The sequence below is a fragment of the Labrus bergylta genome, chromosome 18 (assembly GCF_963930695.1).
Source record: "Labrus bergylta chromosome 18, fLabBer1.1, whole genome shotgun sequence".
Lineage (NCBI taxonomy): Eukaryota > Metazoa > Chordata > Actinopteri > Labriformes > Labridae > Labrus > Labrus bergylta.
Window position 1 is genome coordinate 9,020,461 of NC_089212.1, and position 25,514 is coordinate 9,045,974.

At 44.5% G+C, this 25,514-nt stretch overlaps 2 protein-coding genes across 2 annotated transcripts in view; both read right to left on the bottom strand.

Moving 5' to 3' along the window:
• Positions 1 to 12,992, bottom strand: part of mdga2a (MAM domain containing glycosylphosphatidylinositol anchor 2a) — a 76,087-nt gene extending 63,095 nt beyond the window's left edge. Inside the window, exon 1 of the mRNA XM_065966198.1 lies at positions 12,288 to 12,992. Within this exon, the coding sequence (XP_065822270.1) occupies positions 12,288 to 12,360 (73 nt within the window). The 5' untranslated portion in view covers positions 12,361 to 12,992. The remainder of the gene's footprint in view (positions 1 to 12,287) is intronic.
• An 11,933-nt stretch (positions 12,993 to 24,925) lies between these two features.
• Positions 24,926 to 25,514, bottom strand: part of slc3a2b (solute carrier family 3 member 2b) — an 8,452-nt gene continuing 7,863 nt past the window's right edge. The window contains exon 8 of the mRNA XM_020653745.2: positions 24,926 to 25,514. This exon is cut by the window's right edge and continues 59 nt beyond it. Coding sequence (XP_020509401.2) covers positions 25,226 to 25,514 — 289 coding nt within the window. The 3' untranslated portion in view covers positions 24,926 to 25,225.

Genomic DNA, 25,514 nt, shown 5'->3' on the forward strand with positions numbered 1-25,514 from the left:
GAGGAGGCGATGAAGGAGCAGAGGGAGAGACCAAAGACCTCACCGCTTCAACAGACAGCCAATCAGCAAGGAGGTGTTGACGGGAGATTGTGGTTATCGACGCAGGTCAAAGGTCAAATCAGTGCAGCTTGAATTGACTGCCTGAACTAGCATGCAGACGTGGCAAGCAGAGCGCTCTGTGCTCTCAATCTCAGTGACATCACAGAACAGGAAATCAAACATGCTAGACTTCCTGTCGGGAGGCGTCCCAGATGTGCCTGAGCGCCTACGTCTGCTGGATTGGACTAAAAACGTCCTCATGACGTGTAACCTGACCTCAGCATTAAACCTCTTACATGTGAAAATACGACTCTTTATGACCTTGACTTTTAAAGATCTAGTTCAGGACTTTTTAAGAGTTTTTAAGGGTCCACATGAACCTCTCAGAAGGTTCTTTTTGTAAAGTTTTAACAGTCCTGATTGATCAGCGAGTTCAGTCTTTAAAGTAGACGAGCAGCGTGGCTCGTTAAGATCGCCATGAAGGCATCCGAGACATCGAGCCGTGTTTTTAATGAACGAGTCCGCTGAAGTGGACTGATCTGAGACCGGATCCCTTCACTCCTCAGGTCTGAGCTGAGAGTTCATTCAAGAATCACGACTGTTTCATCTCCTACTCATTTATTCATGTCAGCGAGCAGGAGACAGAGCAGACTAAATATTCAAACCACTATCTGTCCCAGATCCAGATGTGTCCCAGGTCGTCTCTGAAGCTCGCTGGTCTCAGGTCAGATTTAACGTCTCTGTTTTATTCATGTCAAAGTCAAGATTTCCACATCCGCTCCCTCCATCTCTCTCCCTCTCCGTTATGTAAGCTTTCTCGCTCTATTTCTGGAGCCGAGGATCTCTCAGAGGAAGCTGCGGAGTCAGTGGGACGGCTAAAAATAACAGCAGACATCTGATTGGCCGACAGAGTGGGGCTCCATATGCATACGTAATGATGCAGAAGAAGAAGAAGGATGAATGAAAAACCAGTAGCAAACAGGACTGAGACTCTGACGTCTGATTGGCTGTGCGTCTGCAATCAAATGTACATATAAATAAAGCTGACCAATCACTGTGTGGCGGCACTGTGCCTGCTCTCTGATTGGATGACACTTCAATCAGAGGGCAGGAGGTTGGAAAGGTCCAGGAAGAGGTTTCTGAGGTCCTTAAAGAGATTCCTAAACGAGTCTGGGGTCTGATCTCATTAAAGAACATGACGTCTCTCTGAAGCATCAGCCGTCTGAGTTCATTTTTTCTACACCAATCAATGTAGGTGTTTCTTGTAGTTTTAAAGTTCTGACGACCTTGATTGGTGCAGCTACGATTGGATGAACACAGGACCGAAGGTGATCTTGTCTAAGGTGTCTAAGGGGGGATTCTGCCAGCCAATCAGTTTGACAGATCTGATGCATCATAAAACCACAGAAGAAGAGTTTCTGCTCTCGTCGTAGAAAAAGTGACGGTGACCCCGAAAACCAGCGAGCAGAACGTGTCTGTCATCACCTCATTGCAGCCACCACTCCACGCAACGAGGCAGGAAACGCATCATCACTCACATCAGCGCTCAGGCGTGGAGGAGGGACGAGTGTAAGCCATTCATCTTTACCGAGAGAGAGGGAGTGAGAGAGAGGGAGGGAGGAAGAGGGAGTGAGAGAGAGAGAGGGAGAGAGAGGGAGTGAGAGAGAGAGAAGAGAGAGGGAGGGAGTGAGGGAGAGAGAGAAGAGAGAGGGAGAGAGAGAGAGGGGGGGAGTGAGAGGGAGTGAGAGAGAGAGAGGGAGAGAGAGAGAGGAAGGGAAAGAGAGAGAGGGAGGGAGAGAGAGAGGGAGGGAGAGAGAGGGAGGGAGGGAGAGAGAGAGGGAGAGAGAGAGGGGAGAGAGAGAGGGAAGGGAAGAGAGGGAGAGAGAGAGGGAGAGAGAGAGGGGAGAGAGAGAGAGGGAAGGGAAGAGAGGGAGAGAGAGAGAGGGGGAGAGAGAGAGAGAGACTAAGTGATGGAGGAGTGAAGAACTCGTGCAGAAAATTCACATTTTACAGTTTTATCAGCTGGAACGATTCTGACAGCTGCAGAGGACGGACGGGCGGACGGATGATGGATGGATAAAAAGATTTCAGAAAGTTTATTTGTAGCATCGACTGTTTGTTTTCAGCTCAGCAGCGAGACGGTCGCTCACCTGTCTGCTAGGCGGAGAAAAGATCCACCTTTAACAATTTTATCAGCGTCTCAGATCCGCTCTCCATTTGGTCACATTTATTACATTTCAAAATAAAGTTGAGGTGGGTGTTTATTTTGTTGTTGTAGCTCTCTGCAGTAACAGTGATACATCACAGTACTTCAGTCCTTTAAGGGACAGTGCATTAGAATCAAGCAGCAACCTCCGATGTTAAAACATGAGGCTGATGCTGAAGTGTAAAATCATGCAGTTCCTCGAGTGTCCACTAGACGCTGGCCGCAGAAGCACAGGAAGTCACATACACACCTGTTCATTAGACCCAAGTGCAATGTTTCTATGAGTTACCGTGAGTTCACTTCTCAGCACGTTTGAGCTTCTAACTGAAGCGTGTGTTAAGATGCTGCAGCTGCTGAAACAAACACATTCCCTGATATGGTTCTTTCATAATAAAAGTGGTCCAGCAACATAATAATAAGGGGGCTTTTATTGTGAAGGATTTTTCAGAAGTCAGAGCTACAGCTAGTGGAGATTTTTAACGACACAGCCGAGAGTGTTTACAGCGGCTCATTTGACCACGAGTCACAGCACGCCCCAGACACACAGAAAGAGATGCGCTGAGAGGGAGTGGGAGATCTGTTCCTCCAGCTCTCTGATAGTCTTCAGTTGGACACATGAACATCTCCGCTCAGCTACCGGAACAAGAACTGTGTTGTTGGAAACACCGCGTTTTAGGAGTGGGCTGAAAGATGAGCAACGATCAGATTAGTGTTTCCTACATCACCCCCTTTAGCTCCACCCACTCATCCATATATGGTCACTTCTGGTTGTTCTTTGGTAGATTCATAAAACCCTGGCAGAGTTCTCCACTGGCCAATCAGAGGAGCTAAAGCATTTGAGTGGGCGGGGCTTCCTCTGCTCCTGCAAACTGTTTGATGTTGTTTTCTTGTTGATCATAGTGCGAGCTCAAACATGTTTACCGTGACGACAGACAAACAACAGCTGTCTGAAGACTGACAGCTGATCCGTGGTTGCCTAGCAACAACACAGGGCTGCAGAGTGCTGCATCCTCAGCTGAAAAGCAGCGTAGTGCTGATGAGTCTGAGGCTGCACCGTGGAGGGAGAGCAGGGTGGAGATTCAATCCTCGCTGATAAGGGCTGTGAAATGTTCCACACTTCGGTACGTCTGATATCACGTGATTAAAACAATTGTTGTTTTAGGATCAATCAGTAGGCAGCCATGTTTTGAACACAGTCAGATGTTGTGACTGTAAGAGGAAGGGTTCAGCTGCTCAGTGACGGCCGTGTTTGTGTAACAGTGAAGAACTTTGTGTGATGTTCTTTCGTGTTTCTGTGCGTCAGAGTGGGCTTGCAGAAGTTCCCTCTGAGCGCCTCCATCATCATGTGGAGTCCTGCAGCAGCTGCTGGATTGAGGGTGAATCAGCCTGCAGAGCTCACAGGCTGACAGCTTACATAAGCACACTGTACACTGCGTATTATTCTCCAAACATGGCCTTAATCCTCACACTGGGAGAGATAAGTCTCCCCAAGGTGGGATTTCTGCAGCTGAAGATGAGCCGCCGTGATGCTGCAGCACGTTAACGTTTCCTCCCTGTTTGATCGGAGACGTCCTGTAAGCTGATCCTCGCAAACATCTGCTAATGTTCCCGAAGAACACGAGTCTGCGGCGAGCAGCGAGCTAATTGTGTCATCACTCACCTCGTCATCTCTTCACATCAGATGGAGAGAGAGGTGAGGACACGGTGATTCACATGAAGGAACGACTCACAATCTGTTTCTGTCAGCCTGAAACACAAACTGCAGGATTAAAGAACGCGGATCTACTTTCACAGATTCTGAAGATTGAAAGACCAAGAGGTCAAAGGTCATCGGAAACAAAGATGATCGAACTATTTGAAAATCGTCCTCTGAAACGCAACTTTAAGAGTCCAAAAAATAACGACACATCAGGACAATTTATAGCAGATTATACCGCAAGTTAGCGTCTCCTTTCTCTCTCTCTCTCCTTGCCTCCTCCTCACTTGTTTCCTTCTCTCCTCTCCTTGTTTCCTTATCACCGCTCCTTGCTTCCTTGTTGCTTCCTCGTCCCATTTTTCCTCCTCTCCACTCCTTGCCATCTCCTCACTTGTTTCCTCCTCTCCTCTCCTCTCCTCGCTTCCTCCTCAATTTTTTCCTCTTCTCCTCGCTTCCTCCTCACTTGATTCCTCATCTCCTCTCCACTCATGCCATCTCCTCATTTGTTTCCTCCTCTCCTCTTTTCTACCTAAATAGAAACACAAGAAGTTCTCCTCTTCCTCTCCTCTCATGATCTCGTTTCCTCCTCCTCCTCACTCAGTCACTCCTCCTCCTCCTCCTCCTCCTCCTCCTCCTCCTCCTCCTCACTCTGTCCCTCCTCCTTGGCTGCGTCTCAGCCGAAGGTCTCAGAGTAAATCCAAACAGACATGCTGATTAATTTCTTCGGCTGAATGTTTAGCGGGACAGAAACAGGACTGTCACTCTGGCTGGTAGACAAACAGAGATGTTCTCTGCGCCGTGAGGTGTCACTCTGCCATCTTCTTCAAAAACTGTCAGTCCAGAGCAGCGAACCCCACACACACACACACACACACACACACACAGTGACAGAGGTCACACATTCAAACAATCCCTGTAGGACATCAGGATGTCCCACTCTGATCAGAAAAACAGAAACCAGATTATTAACACTTGGGAGTGACCTTATTTGGGCAAGAAGGGGGATACTATTGATCATTAAAATAACAGACAGCATCGTTATAAAACACGTGGATTTAGAAAATCTCGAGGTTTTGAACATTTGATGACCTCACTCCACCTCAGGTGAGTCTGCAGGATTCCCTCCACCTGCAGCAGTCGGTTGACCTCCTTCTTTTTCTGCAGCTGTAAACAGTTTGTCTCGGAGACCGCCATGTGTTCCTGTTAATAGACAATTTTAAACCAATCACAGGCCGAGCTGAAAGAGTGAGCGGCTCGTCTCTGTGATTTAAAAAAGAGCTGAGCCAAACGAGGAGGACGAGGAGGAGGAGGAGGAGGAGAAGGAGGGGGAGTCATGGGTGACACCAGCTGCTGAGCGAAGAGCAGGAGGAAGGTGTGCAGCTTTTAGGAGCTCACTCTGAATAAATGATGTGACGCGTGACGAGCTGACGGCAGCAGAACTGCACTCAGTCCACATTAGACATGTTTGTGTGTCTGCAGCGTGAAGAGCATGCAGGCTGACTGAAAGCTGCAAAGACGCTGACTGTTTCCATCTGTTTCTACAGCTCCTAAAACACCAGTCGGAGTCTCCTCCTCCACCTCCGCCTCCTCCTGCAGGAAACAGGAGGCGGGCCGTCAGCCCTCCAAGTAATCTGCAGAGCTCCGTCCTTATTAGCAAACATTAACACTTATTAACACAGTAAACCCACAGCTAATGGCTTGATAAACACAGGAACACACACAGAGGGGGAGGAGGAGGAGGGGGAGGAAGAGGAGGAGGAGAGGGAGGAGGAAGAGGAGGATGAGGAGGAAGAGGAGGAGGAGCAGGAAGGAGGAAGAGAAGGAGGATGAGGAGCAGGAGGAGGAGAGAGGAAGAAGAGGAGGAGAGAGGAGGAGGAGGAGGAAGAGGTGTGTGACTCTTCTCGTCTGACACTAAAAACTTCCCACTAAGAGGTTCATGTGTGAACAACAAACTCGGGGAGATTTCAGTTGAAATGTTTCACAGGTGCATGTTTTGAAAAAGGTGAAGGTGATCTGTGGTTCAGGTGGAGGTCAGAACTCCTGCTGATCTAAGCCAACATAAAACCAACTTCAGCTGAGAGTAAACCACACAGACGATGACCTTCTGATGGTTAACATTAACGGTGCAGAGATTTCTCCCCCCACCACTGCTGATCCGTCACGGTGCCGAGGTGTGAATCAGGATGCTGCTGAGCTCATTGTTGTTCTGCAGATTTTAAAGTTCACGTCACACAAACCGGAGCGAGCGAGCGTCGAGGACTCTGGATCTCCACCTCCTCCTCCCCTCGGCCCCAAGGAGCCGGATTATCCCAAATTTTAAGATTAAGAGCACGCGCCGTCAGGCCAAAAACAAACAGCATTGTCACACACACACACACTCTCTCTGAAATAACAGCCTGTAGGTGATCTTTAGTGTGATTCTGTGTGTGACAGTGACGCGCACACACACACACACACACACACACACACACACACACACACACACAGAGGTGTTTGAAACCATGACACAGAGAAATAAACTTCATTCTTTTCCTTCTTTTGGTTTTATTTCTTCAGATCTTTGAGAACTTTAAAATAATTTCATGGATTAAAAATCCAGATATTTCATCGGTTATTGGGTCTCATCGCGCGCACGCTCGCTGTTCGCACTGCATCTGTTAAATAAATATGTCTGATAAACTGAAACTCACAGATCAGAGAATTAAATATTTAACGGATGCAGTTTGAACCACCTGCATGGAGGACCACAGCCGCCGTACATGAGGCGCTTGCATTAACCGATAGGCCCTCGGTGCCTCCGTTTTTGTGCAATTACGACAGTGCGCAGGAGTTTGGTTGAAATCTTTGATGGATTCATTCCTCTCCTACACACCTGTCTGATGACATGGATGTCGTTTTTTTAAGCTTTGGTACTTTTAGATATTGTACATAGATTACACACACCCACGCACGCACGCACACGTATTAAATACCTGACTTTCTTCACATTTCAGTGATGTTTGGACCTTAAAACTGAATCATTGCTCCTCCTTTTTTCAGATGAACGGATGTTTTCTAAAAATAAATATTTCAATTAATCAAAACAAACCTCCGCTCAGCACGTCACCAAGTCTAAAATAATAACAAACACAACTTCGTCATCGAGTCTCTAAACCCTCCAAACAGACACACATGTTGCATCTTAATCCCCCTCCATCCTCCGCTCCATCCTTCAACCCTTCCCTCCTTTCTTTCCTCATTCCTTCCTTCCTTCCTTGCTTCCTCTACAGCTGCTGGCTAAGCTCCGCCCCCGCAGGAAGAGAAATGACTTAAAACGGCGTGAGTGTAAGTAACAGTGTGTGTGATGTAATTCTAATCTGTGACATATAAGATTACAGATAATCTGACCCACGTCACACAGAGACAGTCAGACTTTCGCTGTGGCGTCACGTACAGAAGCCTGCAGCGGACACATCAGGTACGGAAGCCTGCAGAGGACACATCATGTACGGAAGCCTGCAGAGGACACATCATGTACGGAAGCCTGCAGAGGACACATCAGGTACGGAAGCCTGCAGAGGACACATCAGGTACGGAAGCGGACACGTCAGGTACGGAAGCCTGCATAGGACACATCAAGTACGGAAGCCTGCAGAGGACACATCAGGTACGGAAGCCTGCAGAGGACACATCAGGTACGGAAGCCTGCATAGGACACATCAGGTATGGAAGCCTGCAGAGGACACATCAGGTACGGAAGCCTGCAGAGGACACATCATGTACAGAAGCCTGCAGAGGACACATCAGGTACGGAAGCCTGCAGAGGACACATCAGGTACGGAAGCGGACACGTCAGGTACGGAAGCCTGCATAGGACACATCAAGTACGGAAGCCTGCAGAGGACATATCAGGTACGGAAGCGGACACATCAGGTACGGAAGCCTGCATAGGACACATCATGTACGGAAGCCTGCATAGGACACATCATGTATGGAAGCCTGCAGAGGACACATCAGGTACGGAAGCGGACACATCAGGTACAGAAGCCTGCAGCGGACACATCATGTACGGAAGCCTGCATAGGACACATCAGGTACGGAAGCCTGCAGAGGACACATCAGGTACGGAAGCGGACACATCAAGTACGGAAGCCTGCATAGGACACATCAGGTACGGAAGCCTGCAGAGGACACATCAGGTACGGAAGCGGACACATCAAGTACGGAAGCCTGCATAGGACACATCAAGTATGGAAGCCTGCAGAGGACACATCAGGTACGGAAGCCTTCATAGGACACATCTTGTACGGAAGCCTGCAGAGGACACATCAGGTACGGAAGCCTGCAGAGGACACATCAGGTACGGAAGCCTACATAGGCATACGCAGAGTGCACAGACGTTCCTGGTACACACAGATGTTTGCGATCCAGCTTGGAGAGTTGCAGCTTTGTAGTGAACCCGTGTCTCTCCACCAATCAGTGAGCTGCTGTCTGCAGAGAGACGAGTCTCCCTCATGTCAGTCCGCATCTCCTGAATCATGCTGTTGCTTTTTTTTTTTTTAAAGATTTATTTTTGGGGCTTTTTGTGCCTTTAATGCAGCGAGGACAGTGGATAGAGTCGGAAACTAGGGAGAGAGAGCGGGGAATGACAAGCGGAAAGAGGCCACAGGTGGAAGCGAACCCGGGCCTACCGCTCGAAACAAGAGTCAACACATGGGATGCGCGCCCTAACCATTGCGCCACCAGCGAGCCCCGACGCTGTTGCTTTTGTCACAACATTATTGTCTTCATTTACTGAGGTCAAGAGGTCAAGTTACGCTGAGAGCGCCCTCTGCTGGATCAAACTGTGAACTACTTCAGACGGCCTGATACTCTGACAGACTGATTATTTTGAATTCAAACGACTCGCTACAGTTTGAATGTGAACTTTCTTCCCCAGGTTTGAGTTAATGTTTGAATTTAGAATAATAAATAACAGCCCTCGAGTCTACCACTTCTGTTTGTGTTGCCGTGGTAATAGATGTTGATATGATGTAATTTTTAACCAGAATCAAATGATGATAAACCCCCTTCTGGTGAGCTGCAGGATTGTTCTACATAAAGCTCAGCGTGTTACTGGATGACTCTAAAATCCTTCATGTAGTCGTCGTGTTAATAAAGTTCCAGATGTTTTTTTTGACGAGCCACAGCCTCACTGAAGTCCTCTTTGTTGAACACCAGCTGAGTCTCAGCATGTTACTGCAGGACTACAGTAACAACACAGTACACCTGACAGGTGAGAGCAGGGAAAGGTCACAGGCCTGCTACAATCCTCTGCTGTACTCCAACATCTGCACCAGGAGGGAATTAAAGTACTGCAGAGGGTTTTTTAGAAGGTCAGTCCTGAGAAACATCCTCTCACTGTGACATCAAACACACGGAAACTCTCTGCACGTCGGCACAAATGTTACAGGAACATTTAAATTAACATCCTCACAGGAACATCTCACTATAAAGACGGTATGATAAACCACACGGACACCAAGAACTAACATTTCAATCACCGTCAGAGCTGCAGGAGCAGAGAGGACGCCGCTGACTGCACATCTGAACTTTTAACCAAAGAGAGAACCGTCTGAACTGCAGGAAGACATCAGCGACATGTTGGAAAGGAAATGTTACCAAACTGTTTGTGCAGTGTGTCGACAATTCTGAGGCCTCGTCCACACGTAGACGGGTCTTTTAGAAAACGTGGCTTTCTCTGTGCGTATACAAACGCTGTTTTCCAGGGTGAAGATGTTCAGAAACTCTGTTTCAGGTGTTTCTGTGTAGACGTCATCATGCGACGCATTCTCTTTTGTTTCCATGAGATTAGTGCGATGGCAGACGTAACCAAACTGGCGCTGGTGCTAACGATGCTAACTGGACTTTTTACACGCACACACATACACACACAGTTACACTCCCGCTATGTTGACGAGCGGAGACGCCTGATTGGACGACGGAGGTCACTGCTGCTCCCACCACCACACACCATGGGTGCATGGACGAGACCCGGTCAGGCTTCAGGTTGGTGGGACAACTTTTAGAAATGAAATAGTCATTGCAAAAGAAAAGCGTGGTTGTTGACTTGGCGTGCTCATGTCAGCCGTAACAGTGCGTTTCTGTCTTTTCATGTGGATGACGATGTTTTTGAGAACTTGCCATGTGTTGACTTCGATGACTGACAAATGATAAAGGTCAGTGTGATGTCACCTCCAGTGGTCACAGAACTGACCGACGTGCTGTTTTCTAAACCGTCTACTATGAGTGGTCCGTACTGATTGGTCCAAAATACCCGCATGTCGTCCTGATTCTGTAAAAATCTACAGTCTGCATCAGACCAGTCTTCCTCGCGTACTGTTTCCCACAATGCAAAGTGACAGGTCAGAGGTCAAAATGACGGACAGCAGCGTCCAATCGTAACAGAGGAAATAATCACAAACCACCAAAACACGAAGAGACCACCAGATATCTTTGTTGATTCTCTAAATCATGAAAATCTGAATGAATCTCTTGTCAGCTTTTCTCAGACTGTCAGTGGACGCCACGCTGGAGCGCCGTTTAACTTCTGCTGGGCGGTTGTTTACTTCCTCATTCCAAGACCAGAAAGCAGCTTAGCCGGGCCTGGTGTACTGCAGGGTAACCACCGACTGGAGGTCAGAGGTCAGACTGCTGTCCAACACAGTCTGCTACATTCAATAGTAGTCTGTAGTAGGCGGAGTCTCTGCGTGTAACATGTAGACATACAGGAGACGCTGCTGCTGTCACACGGGATACCCCGCCATGTCGCCAGGCGGGTTTAAAATGAGAGTATTCACGCTATCAGCATCTTCGGCTTCTTAACACTGGGATCGCTATACGGGCCGTACAGCCGAACCCAACGACTGAATCTCACTTTTTTGAAGACACTTCATCAGTTCACGGGCGTCTGTGACCTTTTAAGAGACCACGAGGGAAAAATGAACGACAGGAAGTCCACGGCTCAACGAGGGTTCACTGTGACAGCAGACGGGGAGCGGTGACAAAGTGAGGAACACCTGATGCTGCCAACACATCTCCTCGCCACAGTGAGAAGTACAGCTTATGAATTTAACATCCAGCCAGCGCCCAGATATCAGTCCGCCATCAGAGCTTTAAAAAGTATCATCACTGTGCTATCAGTATCAGACGCCCGGGCGCTGGCAACGTTTAGACAGCGTGCACAACTTTGTCTGCAATTCTTGATCATTAAAAACAAGACCCATTAGTGGGGGGGGGGTCTTCAACCTCTTTTTTGGTTGCCATGATACCACACAGGCTTCAAATGATTTCACTTTAATCGTATCGAAGTTTAAACATCTTGAATCGAGACGACTCTGGTGTCGTCACAGGATGAGAAATAAAAGAAGAACTTTGAGCGTTGGAATTCATTAATGTAATCTTAACGTGCACATGAGACATTCATTCAGCTTCATCTCATGGATTTCATCAGCAGCTCGAGCTTGACCTGTTTTAATCAGGACTTCAGCATTTCACACTCTGATCTCGTGATTTCACCTCTGCTGATGAAGACGAAGGCGTGCAGCTGAAAGTTCCAGAAACAAGCCAAGGAGAAGAAAGAGAGTGGACCTTTACTGGGCTCTCTGTCCTGGATATCACAGATCATGTGTTCTGTATTTAAATTTAAAATCCCCCCCCAAAGCAGCCTCAGAATCACGCCAGCGCTCTCTGAAAGAGCATAAAAACAAACAGGCCCGTTCATTTCACAGCCCACAGGAATTATAGTGACGGCTACAGTAACAACAGGAATAAATCAGCATAATGTCAGAGAAACAAAGGTCAGTGTGAGCTCATTAAAACACACAGCCCTGCACAACCAGCATGTCCCACAGACCCTGAACACACCTGCAGCCCTGCTACACAGGAAACGTGATGATGGCACCCTGAACATCACAGCCAGTTCACACACACACTGCTGCAGGAACATTACCGGGACACTCATGTTCAGCAGCCTCTGCCTCACAGCAGTGTGTTGGTGTGCAGCAGCCTACCTGTTGTGCCTTCAGGCCGGGCATGAATGTGACATGACTGAGTGAGCAACACACACACACACACACACACACACACACACACACACACACACACACACACACACACACACACACACACACACACACACACACACACACACACACACACACACACACACACACTCTCTCTCTCTCTCTCTAAATCCCTCACAAGGTCACTCGGTGTGGGTGGTGTTCCGGGCTGCACGCTGCTCGTGCGGTGATGCAGCCGTGATTGTCCGCGTATAAATATTTGTAAAAACACAACATGTTACTTGTACGTTAGTGACGTCCTTACCATACACGCCCTGTCCGTGCACGCCCTGCAGGAAGCCGGTAAACAGCCACAGGAGACCGAAAACTAAACCCATCTTTACATCCTCCTGTGGCCGCCGCGCTGCTTCTCTCCCCCCGGGGATGAGGTCGTCCGTTCGGTTGCCCGCAGCCGCTGCTGCCGCTCCTCCCTCCTCCGCTCCGGCCGGCGTCCCTCCGCACGGAATCCGGCCCGGTGACCGGTTCTCATCCAAAAATCCAAACGTGTCCCCACCAGCCCCCTGCTACCACCCCCTCTCCCCGGTCAGATGTGTCAGGCAGGTCCGGTTCTGCTCATACCGGAGCTAACGTTTAACCGTGCGGAAGAGTTGACGCGGTCAGAGGAGCAGGTGGCTCAGCCGCGTCTCCTTGGTGGTGACATTGCAGGAAAAAGATTCAAATTCAAGGAAAAGCTTCCGTCGCCCGTTTCCCTACGACCGGTAGGATGTTCAGAAGTCCCCGCTGCCCCTCCGCCGTGTCCACCGGGCTCCGTGTCCGTTGGTCGGTACAGGGGTGACATCCATCATCCTCTGAGGAGAAGCGGTGCCCGCTCGGTGTCCTGTCCTTGCTGTCAGCGGCTCGTCGCGGCCTGTCAGGCCGGGCAGGAGAGACGACAGTCGGGCTTCCTTGATGCCTTGATGTCGCTCTGAGCTCCGGCGAAGAAGAAGACAGAGAAGCGGTCAGGCCAGCCGACTCCTCGGTGGATTTCACCGGTGAGAGACGTCACAGAGCGAACCGTGAGAGACGTCACTAAGCGAACCGAGCGGTAATGTTCAACAAGTTATGGAGTGGACATGGAGTGACTTCCGGGAAGACCTTTTCAAAATAAAATTCACCAACTTAATTTTGATAAAAACAGACTGAGAAGGATTGTTCAGTTTAATCAACGTCTAAGTCCAAAAGAAAACTGTGTTTTGTACTGAACAAAAAAAAGAATGAAAAATATAACATAAATGGAGAAATGAAATAAAGAGCAAACTGTGGATTTGAATTAAAAGGCAAAGTGACTTCTTTAGACTTTCTCTTATTTTTTTTCTCATAATTTCCACATTTTTAAAATGTTTCTTTACTGTGAAGGAATCGACATGTCGGGAGTCACGCTCTTATTTCTCCTTTAAATAAAATATAGCCTATAAAAAAACGACCTTCATTATCCTAGAGGTTCTGTTACGTTGAAAGTAAACTATTTACAGCATAAAATAAAACTGACTAACTCATTAAATATTAAAGTCTTTATTGAGTAATTATAAGGTTTGCGTTTAGGCCTATGCTAGTAAAGAGTGATTGATTGATAATATATTAAATATATATTTTTTATTAAATAATGAATCTTTCTTGATTCTGTTTTATTTTTGTAACTTTTCATTCCTGTTTAAAAAAATCAGTTTGAACTATTTATGCTTAGTTTTGCCTCATGACTTATTTATTTCTTTTGTATTTTAAAATATATTTTTTATGTCATACCTCTTATTTTGGTTGTTTTCATGTGACAACTGAAATAAATCCAAACAAAATCAACAGACAAACACTCAAACAGGGATAATTAATTATATTGAGTACGAACTTTGTCAAAGCTAATTATAATGTTTCGTTTTCAACACCGTAAAACATTTTAATTCTTCTGTTTAAAGTTTAAATACCGGTATATTTTTTAGACAAAAAAAATCTAATGTTTAATTGTTGTCATGTTTCTTTATTTATTAACAATTCTTATCAGTTATTCTAAACATTTCAAATGAAGTTTATTATTTTACACCAGTTTTCCAAAGTTAGTTGTTTAATGTTGGTCCAGATTTTAGGCTTTTATTCTGACAGGTACAAACGCTGTGTTCCGGTCTCAATGTAAATAAATGCGTCTCTCTTGATGTTACGCGGAATCTGCCGCGCGAACCTTCACGAGCGCCTGGTTTCTGACCATGAAAAAAAAAAACCTCTCTCACGAGACAAGAAGAGCCTGTAGGCGGCACGCGCGCGCTTGAAAATGACAGCGCGAGCCCCCACTGCGCACGTGTGTGATGTCCTTTTTTCCCGGGTCTCCTGGGTGAGGCGGGAACACAGAGAAGATGTCTCACTCCGTCTGAGTTTCAGAGACTAGTGGAGACATCCAGAGCTCATTATCGAGTCAATGAAGAAACGAATTTGAGTGAAAGAGTATATAATTCTCCTAGTTATGTGATTTAAGGTCATCGTCTTTGTCTCACACCTTGTTCATTAGCGTATGGTCAATAACATTTAAGGCCATGTCGGTGAATATCATACATCTCGGTTTGACCCCCTGAGTCCCCATAAATATCTTTAAACAGTCGTAGGACCCGGTTTTGAATGGTTCCTTTCCAGGTATGTAACAAACCAATACAATGGGCTGTTTCTGTTTTAACCAATAGAAAAGCATCACCAATGCAAGGGGGGTCAAAGTTCAACACTAATTCGTCTGATAATGTGCCCATCAATCTCGGGGTTGCGGCTGTTGCTTAGCTAGCATAGCTTATTATGCTAGCAGTCCTGCCGAACGGGAGTCCACGTTTTTCAAAGAGCTCCAGTTACAACTGACTTCCAGATGCACAAGACAAGGCATTTTCAGCATTTTGCACACTGCAAGTGTCCATTTTAAGTTGCCCACAGCCTAAATGCCGACATACACAGACATATTAAAACAAGCAAACACAAACGGTGGGTACAAACAGGAAGTAGAACTAGGGCTGGGAAATATATTGAGTTTTTAAGATATATCGATATATTTTCAAACAAGATATAGGGTAAGACAATATCGTTAATATGGATATAGTTTAAGTTGCATTCAAATAATGTTGTAGAGGTGCCAGGTCACCTTTTTCTCATCTCAATGATGATGACTGACTGTCTGTCCCTCTTAATCCTGCTCCTCCTCTCTCTCTTTTATTGTATTTAAGGAACATTTTTATTTTATAATATTACTTTTTAAATTCACAAACAGGTTGTTTATTTTTCCATGTGTTTTCACTTTTAATAAGATACATATTGATATATATCGAGTATCGCCATTCAGCTAAACAATATCGAGATATGAGTTTTGGTCCATATCGCCCCGGCCCTAAGTAGAACTGTTACAAACTGCTACTTTAGCTACGCCGCTGACAACCAACTTAAATGTGCTGCTCAGGAGGAAACCTTTACTGACCAGCTTGTGGTGGCATATATTTTTTAAAGGTTTGAATATGTGTGTGCAAATAAAAAGCTATTAGCCGGGGCGGGTATTGCCTCATTCTTTGTAACACGTGTTGTGCTGAGCGGGGGTATAGTGGGTCAGAAAACTAATTAAACAGGTTTGATCGCTTACTTCAAAATATTTGACCCAAGACGTGTGAGAGTTTAATTAAACGCGTCTCTAACATGTCATGGAGTTTAGGAGTACGTGTTCAGGATTCACTCTCAGCTTCGTGTGGTTTAAAGTATCACAGGATACCTGCCTGCTGGCTCTGTCCTGCAGATTGTGTTTCTATGTAAATGTGTTGTTTTGTTTCCTGTCTGAATGTGATTTTATTCATTTTAATGTTCCCATTTTTTAAAGCAGATTTCTGCACGCACATGTAAACATGAAAAACACATTTCTACCTTTTACACGCAGAACAAGAAAGTGTTTCATCCAAAGTGTTTTGTGTTTAGCTTTTCAGCTTACTGCTGACCTTTGCCCTTTAGCTTTGCCTTTTTTCATATTTAATATTAAATTGTCATGGGATATTACACACACACAAACACAGTGAACAATTCCTTATCTCTTTAATGTTTAGTGCTCTGATGGAGAGCAGCTCTTAAACAAACATGAAGCACAAACTTTAAATATCTTTAATTATCAATTCATTCTCAGTAGGGGGGTGTTTGTCTCCCTTTTAAGGCAATCCTGGTCACACCTCAGTATGGTTTTCATGGCACCAGAATTTTACATTTCGATATGAGACTAATAAAACTCAAACTTTATTGATACCTGTTTGATACCACAGCAACAAAAATAGAATTCCTAAGCTCCCGATAACGGGTATGTTCTAGTTTGTAATGATCAAACATTGCAGACTGGATTTATTCCTCTCCTGCACACCTGTCTTTTGAAATGGATGTAGTTTTTATGAAAGCTTTTTAAAATTTACGATTCTACGATTATTAAAATAAAAAGATTTAAAACACATTGAACCATCATGAACCTGTCGTTCTCCAAACACACAACACTGACATTGAGCAAATGTTGGACAAAACCTCTAAACTCACAAATTATCAACTGCAAAATACCAGAACTAACTCCCCCTCCCCCTCCCCTGCTCATCCCTCCGCACTGAACGCTCACATTAATAACAGAGTTTCCTGCAGCGTGCTCAGTCTGGGAGACTGCTCAAACAGCCGGAGGCTCCAAACATTAATCAATACGACCACTAAAGAGATGATCCAGCTTCACTCCGGCTCCTCTGCTCCTGCATTAATGCTCACAGTTCTCTACACGCACTCAGGGAAACTGCTCATCCCTGCATGGGTGGTATAAGGACATCGTGGGGTTTTTAATATTTCATACTTTTAATACATTCAGTTTTAATTTATTCTTTAAAACACTACATACCTCAAAGAATAAGAAATATTCATTACATTAATAAAAACATACACTTTCAAGTAAAACTACAACTAAAAATCTTCTTCTTGGTCTTAAAGGGGACATGTTATGAAAAAACCTCTTGTACAGTGTTGTTGGACATATATTTGGGTAACCTGCATGTCTACTGACCGACAACATGTGTAATAAACTCATCCAGTCTTTTGTTTGTGGTCTGCATAAGTCTTACAACACAGAGCATCTGAGCACACAATGCTCTGTTTCAAATTCAAACACAATGCTGTCCTTGTGATGTCACAGTGGGATTCTGGTAAAAAAAAAAAATCCCCTCCTCTCCCCTGATATCTCCACCCATGGACTCCACCCCCAGCCTAGAGCAAAACTTTTGCGTAGGTCCACCATTAATTCATTCATTCATTCTCTCTAGCGAAGGAGTGATGTCTATGGGGAAAACTCGGGGGGTGGGGGGGGTCCTCGTTGCATTTAAAAAAACACACACACCAAAATGGAGCGTTCTGAGAGAGCTGGTTTATACAGGGTCACAAACCTCCTCTGGTGCTTGATTCATGTTATATTTTGACCAAAGCACAGCACAGATGTTTCATTTAGACCACAGGGGGACTGTTTGAAAAGGTGGAAAAGGGGGATAATATGTCTTAATGTTTCTTTTAGCTTTTTCTAAACTTTATTGACCGCAGGTCACACCTACACATTCACACACTGATGGTAGAGGCTGCTGAGTACAGAGTCCATCAGTATTAACTCATCCATTCATACACATTCACACACCACCGATGAAGCAACGGGAGCAACTTGGGATTTAGTGTCTTGCCCAGGGCACATCGACATGTGGCTGCAGGAGCTGGGGATAGATTTTCAGGTTGAGAGACGACCGACTCTACCATCTGAGCCACAGCTAAATGATGGTAGTACTTGATTAATTGAAGAATGATAACCCTTATCAGTTGGAGGATTCAGAAGAAACATTTAAAATACAATCTATTCTTAGGCTCAAAAGGCAAATCAGAAGTAAAATCACCTCTGTCTCTTTATTTATCAATATTATTATTGTGTAAATATAAATCAGGTGTGCTATATCTGAAATGAAACATAGATTTTAATGTATTGTAGTTTTTCAGTGTATAAAATCAGACCTGTGTTTTTTTGGCTGGCAGCAGCATTTTACATGGACCGATATCTCAGAACCAACGGGACGTGTTCAGTGAAGACGCCGGCTCATTAAAGATTTAAGACGTCCTCAGGTGAGTCTGGGAGGATTTTTAATGGAGGAGAACGTCTGGCAGAAGAAGACAAAGTGTGTGTGTGTGCGTTAACCTGCGAGTATTTTCAGAATAATGCGTCTGTGAGGAGCATTCTCCTCTTTAATGGAGCTCCGGATGGTCCCTAAAGAGGACAAGGATGGGGCAATTAGTCTGAGCCAAACAGATGCTCTCTGAGTCTACCAAGGACACGGCGCCGCAGGACGACTGGAGGACGTAAAGAAGAAGACGTGTAGGGAGGGACGGGGCACAGAAAGGCAACTGAAGACAAGTGTTACAAAACATTCAGCTGAAAAAAAAGAGCTCTAGAAACAGAGAAACACAAAAAGATCTCTAAAGGGGGTTCTGTAGTCACACACACAGTGTGTTTGTCTTAATGACACTAAGGGAACCGTTGACTTCACCATTGTGGGGACATTTTCAAAAAATACTTTATTTTGATTTTGTGGGGATTTTATGAAAGTTGTGAAGCTTGACACTTTTTCATTACAGAAACTGTACACTTTATTTGTATAGAACTTTACAAAGTTCTATACAAATAAATGTATAATAATATTTACTGTATCATAATTTGTCTCAAGTTTATTTTTTTATTTAATGAGTTGCTGTCTCAATGTGGTGTAACTTTTATTATTCATTTGGTTTGTAATTCCTCAGCCTCATGACCAATTTATTTAGTTTTAAATCAACAGGACATGGATAACATTTAAAATGGGATTTTAGAGTCAGCACACACACTGTGAGATAGTTCTTATAACACTATGGGGACCTCTGATTTGGTCATTGTGGTGACATTTTAAAAAAGGACTTTTTGATATTTTGACTGAGTTGGGACCATTGAACTTTAAAGTGATATTTTTAAAAAGTGGACTTATTTTGAAAGTGTGTAAAAAGCCTGTGAACTATTCCTACTTCCTGTCTTTTCCCTCGTTCTGGTTATTTCCGGACAAATTAAAGAATATCCACTTCTATTACAGGATACTGTTAATAAAAGTGAGGCCACTTTGTTGCAAACATGTCAAACATTTAAAGATTTCCGAATCGCAGTTTTCTTTTCCATTAAACTAAAAATCAGACGTGAAGAATTAATCTTGCAGATTGAATCCTTAAAAATGGGAGGCAAACCCCTGCACACTGACTCAATTCCCAAATCATTGGCAACTTTTCTGTACCGAACCGTTGCCTGCAATTTTTGAAAATTAAAAAACAGAGTCTTGGACTTATATTTTTGTTGCTTTCACATCAATTGCTTAACAACATTAGTCTGTGGAAGCTGATAAAAGTCTGTTAGAGAAACGCTTTGCTGTCTGATCCCCCTTCCTGCACAGTTTTGCTGATGTCACAGCCACCGCCCTGCTTGATGTTTTTTGTTTCCATTGTGAAGTTTGCCAACAGCACAGATTAGCCGCGTGCAAATGTCGGCTTGTTTATGGTCTAGAGGGACTTGTGAAAGAGGAGAACACGTCAGAATCAACAGTCAGCATCTCTGCACACAGACAACTCTCACTAGTTGGTCAACTCTCCAGGAAACTATTGCTGCAATCATTAAGTCAGCTGCTGAAAACATCTATGACAATGGAAAAACATCACCCTGAGAATCTGTGTGTGTACACAGTGAGGCAGATTAAAGGCACATCTCGTCTGTTTCAATCTGACGTTTCACTTCTTTAATCTGAGAGTTTCTTCAGCACTGCAGGAAATCAAAGATAAATCAAACTGTTCTGATGTCTCCTGCTGGGAGCTCATTACACAGCAAGTTTATCAGAGCCAATCAAAATGTTTGTCAACCTCCTAATGACATCATCAGCCTCCTGAAAGGTGACTTCATTCACTGTCAGATGTCAGCTGAAGTCCTGTGTTGGCAGGAGAGACTCCTCGCTGCATCCATGTTTACGCCTCCTCTGAAGGCTACGTTTGAAAATAGACAAGTTTGTTTTAAATGATATAATGACCACTAATCTCCAAACATTGTTTACGTTGGGTTGGCCTTCAAACAATGCATCCACAAGAGGACGTGGTTCCTGTCCGCTCTCCGCCCAGCTCTTCTGTTGTCATCTTCTGTCCGTGTTCTTGGGCGAGCTAATAGCATATACTGTATATGTTCATAGTTCATAACACACTCACACAATCTTTACTCTAAAAGTTTCAACATTTTCAAATATATTATTCTTTGTTGTGTTTTGCTGGTTTGTCTTGAACTGTTGGCGACACTGCTCGACACTGCCCCCTCGATATCCGGTGGTATTGCAGCATTAGGTTTGTGTCTGTAAGCTTCCAGAAAATGTGCAGGAACAAGATGGAAATGAACTCAGAGTATGGACAGAAGGCTCCTCCATCATACTATTCCTTTCTCCTCCTTCAGTTAAATATTTTCTCGCTTGTAGCCACCTTCATCTCAGTCGTGTTATATTTTGCTGTTCAAGTTCCACCTCCTCTTGCTACATGTCATAATTTTTGTCCTTTCCATTTTCATTTTTGTCCTCCTCCACCTCCATTTCCCCCTTTAACCCACCTCATCCTCCTCTTTCTCTTCCAAATCTGAATTTTTGTCTCTCTTACCTCCTCCTCATTCTGCTTAACATCTTCTTCTCCCTCTCCTACTCCTTGTCATCTTTTTTCCTCCACACTTCTTCCTAACCTCCTCCACATCTGCCTTGCATCATTCCCTCCTCCTCCTCCTCCTCCTCCTCCTCCTCCTCCTCCTTACCATCTGAAACTCGTTCTGCAATTTTGAATGTTCTCCTCCTTGTTCCTTCATCATGTGAGCGTTTTCTTCTCTATCACTTCTTCCTCCTCTTCCTCATCCTCCCATGGTGTCCTCCTCCTCCTCAGTGATGAAGATGAAGCCAAAGCGTCTCTTTGTTTGTTCAGCTCGCCTCCGTCACTCTGACTCACCGTGTTTGTCAGAAAAGACAAAAAGAAAAGATGTCTGAACGTTTAAAAAACAGAAATAAATGTTTGCATTACATTAGACATTTTTTCTTTCGTTGTGAAGCAACAATTTTTTTCTGGTAAATTACTTTTTTAATGCAAACACTAAAGGACTTTCATTTTGTCAATTTATAGCTTTGCCTTCTTAAAAAAGTCAGGATGTTTCAGAGATTATTTTGTAACACGGAAGGACATTTTGTTGTCATACTTTTTAGACATAATTGAAATCAAATTGTTGCATGAGGTTGCTTGTTGAATTCATTTTTTATTTCACAGCCAACCACATTTACCCGTTGACAGTTAACATGAATATATCCCAGTGTGGTGCAACAATACATTATTCGGCAACCACTTTGTTGGAGCCAACATGTACACCCTTCATTACACTGTGGTTGTATTTATGTGTTATTCTGACACTGAACTGCAGGGGGAGTCTTTGGTTATGCTCAAGCATCAATCTCCGGTGTCCACTAGAGGCTGGCTGCAGAAGCACAGGAAGTCACATACACACCCATTCTAAAAAGCCTGTTTTTTACAGCAGAGATTAACATGTTTACAGCCTGGTTCAAAAAACCAAATAGTTCTGATTAGCTCATGTCTCGATCAGCACACACTGTACGGGGGGTGAATGTTTTGATGACTCATCAGTTTTGATTTGATGAAGAATAAGAGTTATTCACGATAAGGCGTGTAGCTGACATGATTGACAGGCGGGCGCAGTGTAACGGTTTATCAGGAGGCTTCAAACCCGTCTCAGCTCCAGCTCTCAGCCTGTCGTTAGGTTGACTGAAAGTTAGACTGAGACAGCGTTTCCAGCATGGAGACCACCATTGATGGGACTCCAGCGCCCCCTGCAGGAACGGGCGATGTCACACATATTTACAGTCTATGGTTGAGTCTCAGAGTGTTTTAAACAAATGCAGCTTTAATTTAACTCTCAGTCTCATGTCTGCTGGATCGCTGCCTCTTTAAACACTCTGCGCTCCAACATGAACCTGAGCTGGTGTTCACACTGATGGGATGTGAAATCCCCTCTAAAGCAGCTGATGTTCATTCAGTATTCATTCAACACACACACACACACACATAAACACACACGCACACACACACACACACACACACACACACACACACACACACACACACACACTTATATTATTTCTTCTTCCAGCAGATAAAAACAGAGCAACTCAGCCGGCTTTAATTACCGTCACATGGAGAAAATCTCCGGAGAAAAAACACGTAGGAAACAAAGAGATGATTACAGAGAACATGAATACTCTTTTTACAAACAACTTAAATAGAAAAATGGCTGATGTAATTTGGGATTACTTCAGAACACCTTCCATGTGTTTCTGAGGTGTGTGGTTGGTTTGTGGCGGTTGGTGCATTGTTCTCTGGGCGGGGGGGGTTGGGAGGGGCACAATTCCTCTCAGATAGACCAGGATGTATTTCAGTTTAAGCCTGATGCTAACATGTACCTGAAAATGCCATTAACATGCTAACAGAATTAGCATTGCGATTGTTTTAGCTATTTTACTGAACATACTCAACAAACAACGCAGTATGCCCTCGTACTTACATACGTACGTTTACTAAACTCTGCAGAGACAAACTTTAAAACTTTAAAACTGCTGACTCATGCACATCTGGTCTGCTGCTCTGATCCAGTGACGCTGCATGTCTCACTCTTTATGTCTCAGTTCATGGGGCATGTCTCTCTGCTGCCTCCTTTTGGGTGGTGGTGTGTAATGCATTCATGGACGCATATTTCATACTCCCATCGAAGCGTCTCTCTCTTGTATTGAAGAGGAGAATTTTACCATTTTAAAATTATACATGTGCTTTTAGCCTTTATTGGAAAGTAATCTTATTCAGTGAAGACCAGAAATCAGCTTAGCTGGGCCTACTGCAAAATAACCACCAACATTTTAGTAGGCGGTTTCCAAAACAGGCGATGAAAAAGGCAGGAAACAAAACTACAAAATAAAACAGGAAACACTAAAGACTAAACTCTGAAATATTGTGATAAGAGAAAGACACACAAGGAAGGAAACTGACATAATAAAACAGGAAGTAATCAAAACACTAAACTAAACTAAACGAGATCACATCCTGACTCTCTGCTCCTCTGATTGTTTCAGACTTCAATGTCTAAAGATGTAAAGATGCAGCTTTCTGTAGAACCCTGACACTGTTATGACCTCTCGTCTGGGGGGAGTCAGCGTAAGAAATTCAATGTTTCTGTTCTAAAAAGAGAGTGAGTGCAGAGTCGAGCAGATACCATCACTAAAGTCAACATCTGTATGTTTTATTAATGGAGCAGAAATCTGTCCCTCGTTAATAATGCACGGAGACTTCAGGACGACCCGAGATACAGAAGAGGTGTGTTTCCCTCCTGGCATGAATCCATGATAGCAGTTTCCCCCTGCTGCCAGTCTTTATGCTAAGCTAGGCTATGTGTGACGGCTGGATGTTGGACTGCTCCTTTATGTCCTCTATCTTTATGTTACTGAGGATGCAGTGAGTCAGAGGAACAGTCTGAGGTCGAGAGGAGCTTAAAGAGAAACATCTGAAAACGAGTGTGTGAAGGTGACAGAGTTGTGAGGATTAGATTCTGCAGGGGTCTGGGGACTACAGTTGCAGAGTTTTGGTCCAAAGCTTTTAAAGGAACCTTTGCTCTCCTAAGGCAACAACGTATTTGTGCAATTTAGACAGTGTGCAGGAATTCGCCTGCTCTTTCTGGTAATTAAAAACAAGACCAGTTGCTGCTAAGGTAGTGCGACTTGTTGTTGAAATCGGGGACTAGCTACAGAGTTGTTGAAGTTGTTGCTGCCAGTTCCCTGCAACCTGTCATTACAGAAAGAGTTTCATGCTCCTGGTTCTGATTCATGCTGGAGCTTTATGATCAGCTGTAAAAAAAATAGATGTAAAATCTGAATTATGAAACCAGCAGACTCTGATTACCTGTCTTCCACCTGAGGGCTCGTGTGTTATTCATGAGCAGCAGCGTCCCCGAGCTCCTACAGGATGAAACATCTTTAACTTGTCCGCTGTGAGCGTCTCACAGGAGGAGCATAAAGAGCGCTGGTTTTCTGTGACAGATGGATGTTGTTCTACGTCGTCCCGCTGTCGATTCAGCTTTTCTATAAGAGGAGGGATGCACTGATCGAGCTCCAGTTTGAATGTTTAATGAGCTCAGGTACTCAGGTGAGGGAATCAAGAGACGACTCTGAATCATAAAAGATTCAACTCCAGAGAATCACAAATGAAATGAACATTTTTAATAATTAAATAAAAAATTAGAAGTGTCATTACCACAAAGAGACAAATAGAGAGTTCTTTAATTCACACGTTTCAATCCGTGAAACAAGATTAAAAACACGTTCTGTGGGGTCAGATCTCTGAAAATCTGAGGGAAATAATGGTCCTCAGAAAACTCGACTGAGTGAGACATCCCAACAGCATCTTCTTGTCCTTCCTGCTCCCCAGAGGACGAGCCATCTAGGATTTCAAACAGGACTTCTGTACATTGCTTGAGAGTGAATTGTCTTATTATTGTCGTGTAAACAGCAGCAACAGATTTTTAGTTCATGATGGTAATCTGTCGGGCCGTTGTAGGCGGGGGAGGGGTTGTTAACTAGTCCCTGAAATGCTGAAACTTTACCAAAGTCTCAATAAGTTTTAACGATTAAATGTTAAGTTTTTTTTTACTTTTGAAATCAAACGGGAAAGGTTAAAATAATCTCTGAAGCCAATCTGAAGCGTAATGTTTCATTTTAACATCAGATATTTTCCAATGTTTCAGAGAATGAAGTTTAATAAAATCATGAAAACAGATTTGAACTTTAAATGCAATGAACTGTTTATTTGTTTCCACAGAGAGAACGGCTGTGTCACATTTATTTATCGTTTAAATTTAACATCTTAAAACATGACGAAACATTTATGAACCAGATCGACCGACTGAAGCTCCATCAGACCGTGTTTCTGCCACACGTCATCCCTGATGTTTCTTTCTCTTTATTTTAAACATTTGTTCAAAGTGTCTCCGCGAACACTCATGAGACGTCTGAGTGAAGCTTCAGTCATCGTGTTCACAAACAACAAACAGCTGCAAACAGATCTTTAATCTAATCTCTACCCCGTGTAGGGAAACCTGAGGAGCGTACCCTGTCCGGGGCCGAGCCACAGGTTCCTGGGGTCCACGCTGCTGTCTGTGGGCAGCGCGCTGTTGTTGGTGCTAATGGTGACGGAAGCCTGCAGGGGCAGCATCACGCCACTCAGCTGTAGCATCGCCGACTCCTCGGCCCAGTTAAACGCCGCCAGGTAGCGAGGGCTCTGATCCCACATGCGCAGGTACACCAGCGAGGAGGAGGAGTTAGAGAGGAGCAGGAAGTCACCGAACATCAGGGAGCGCTCTTTACTC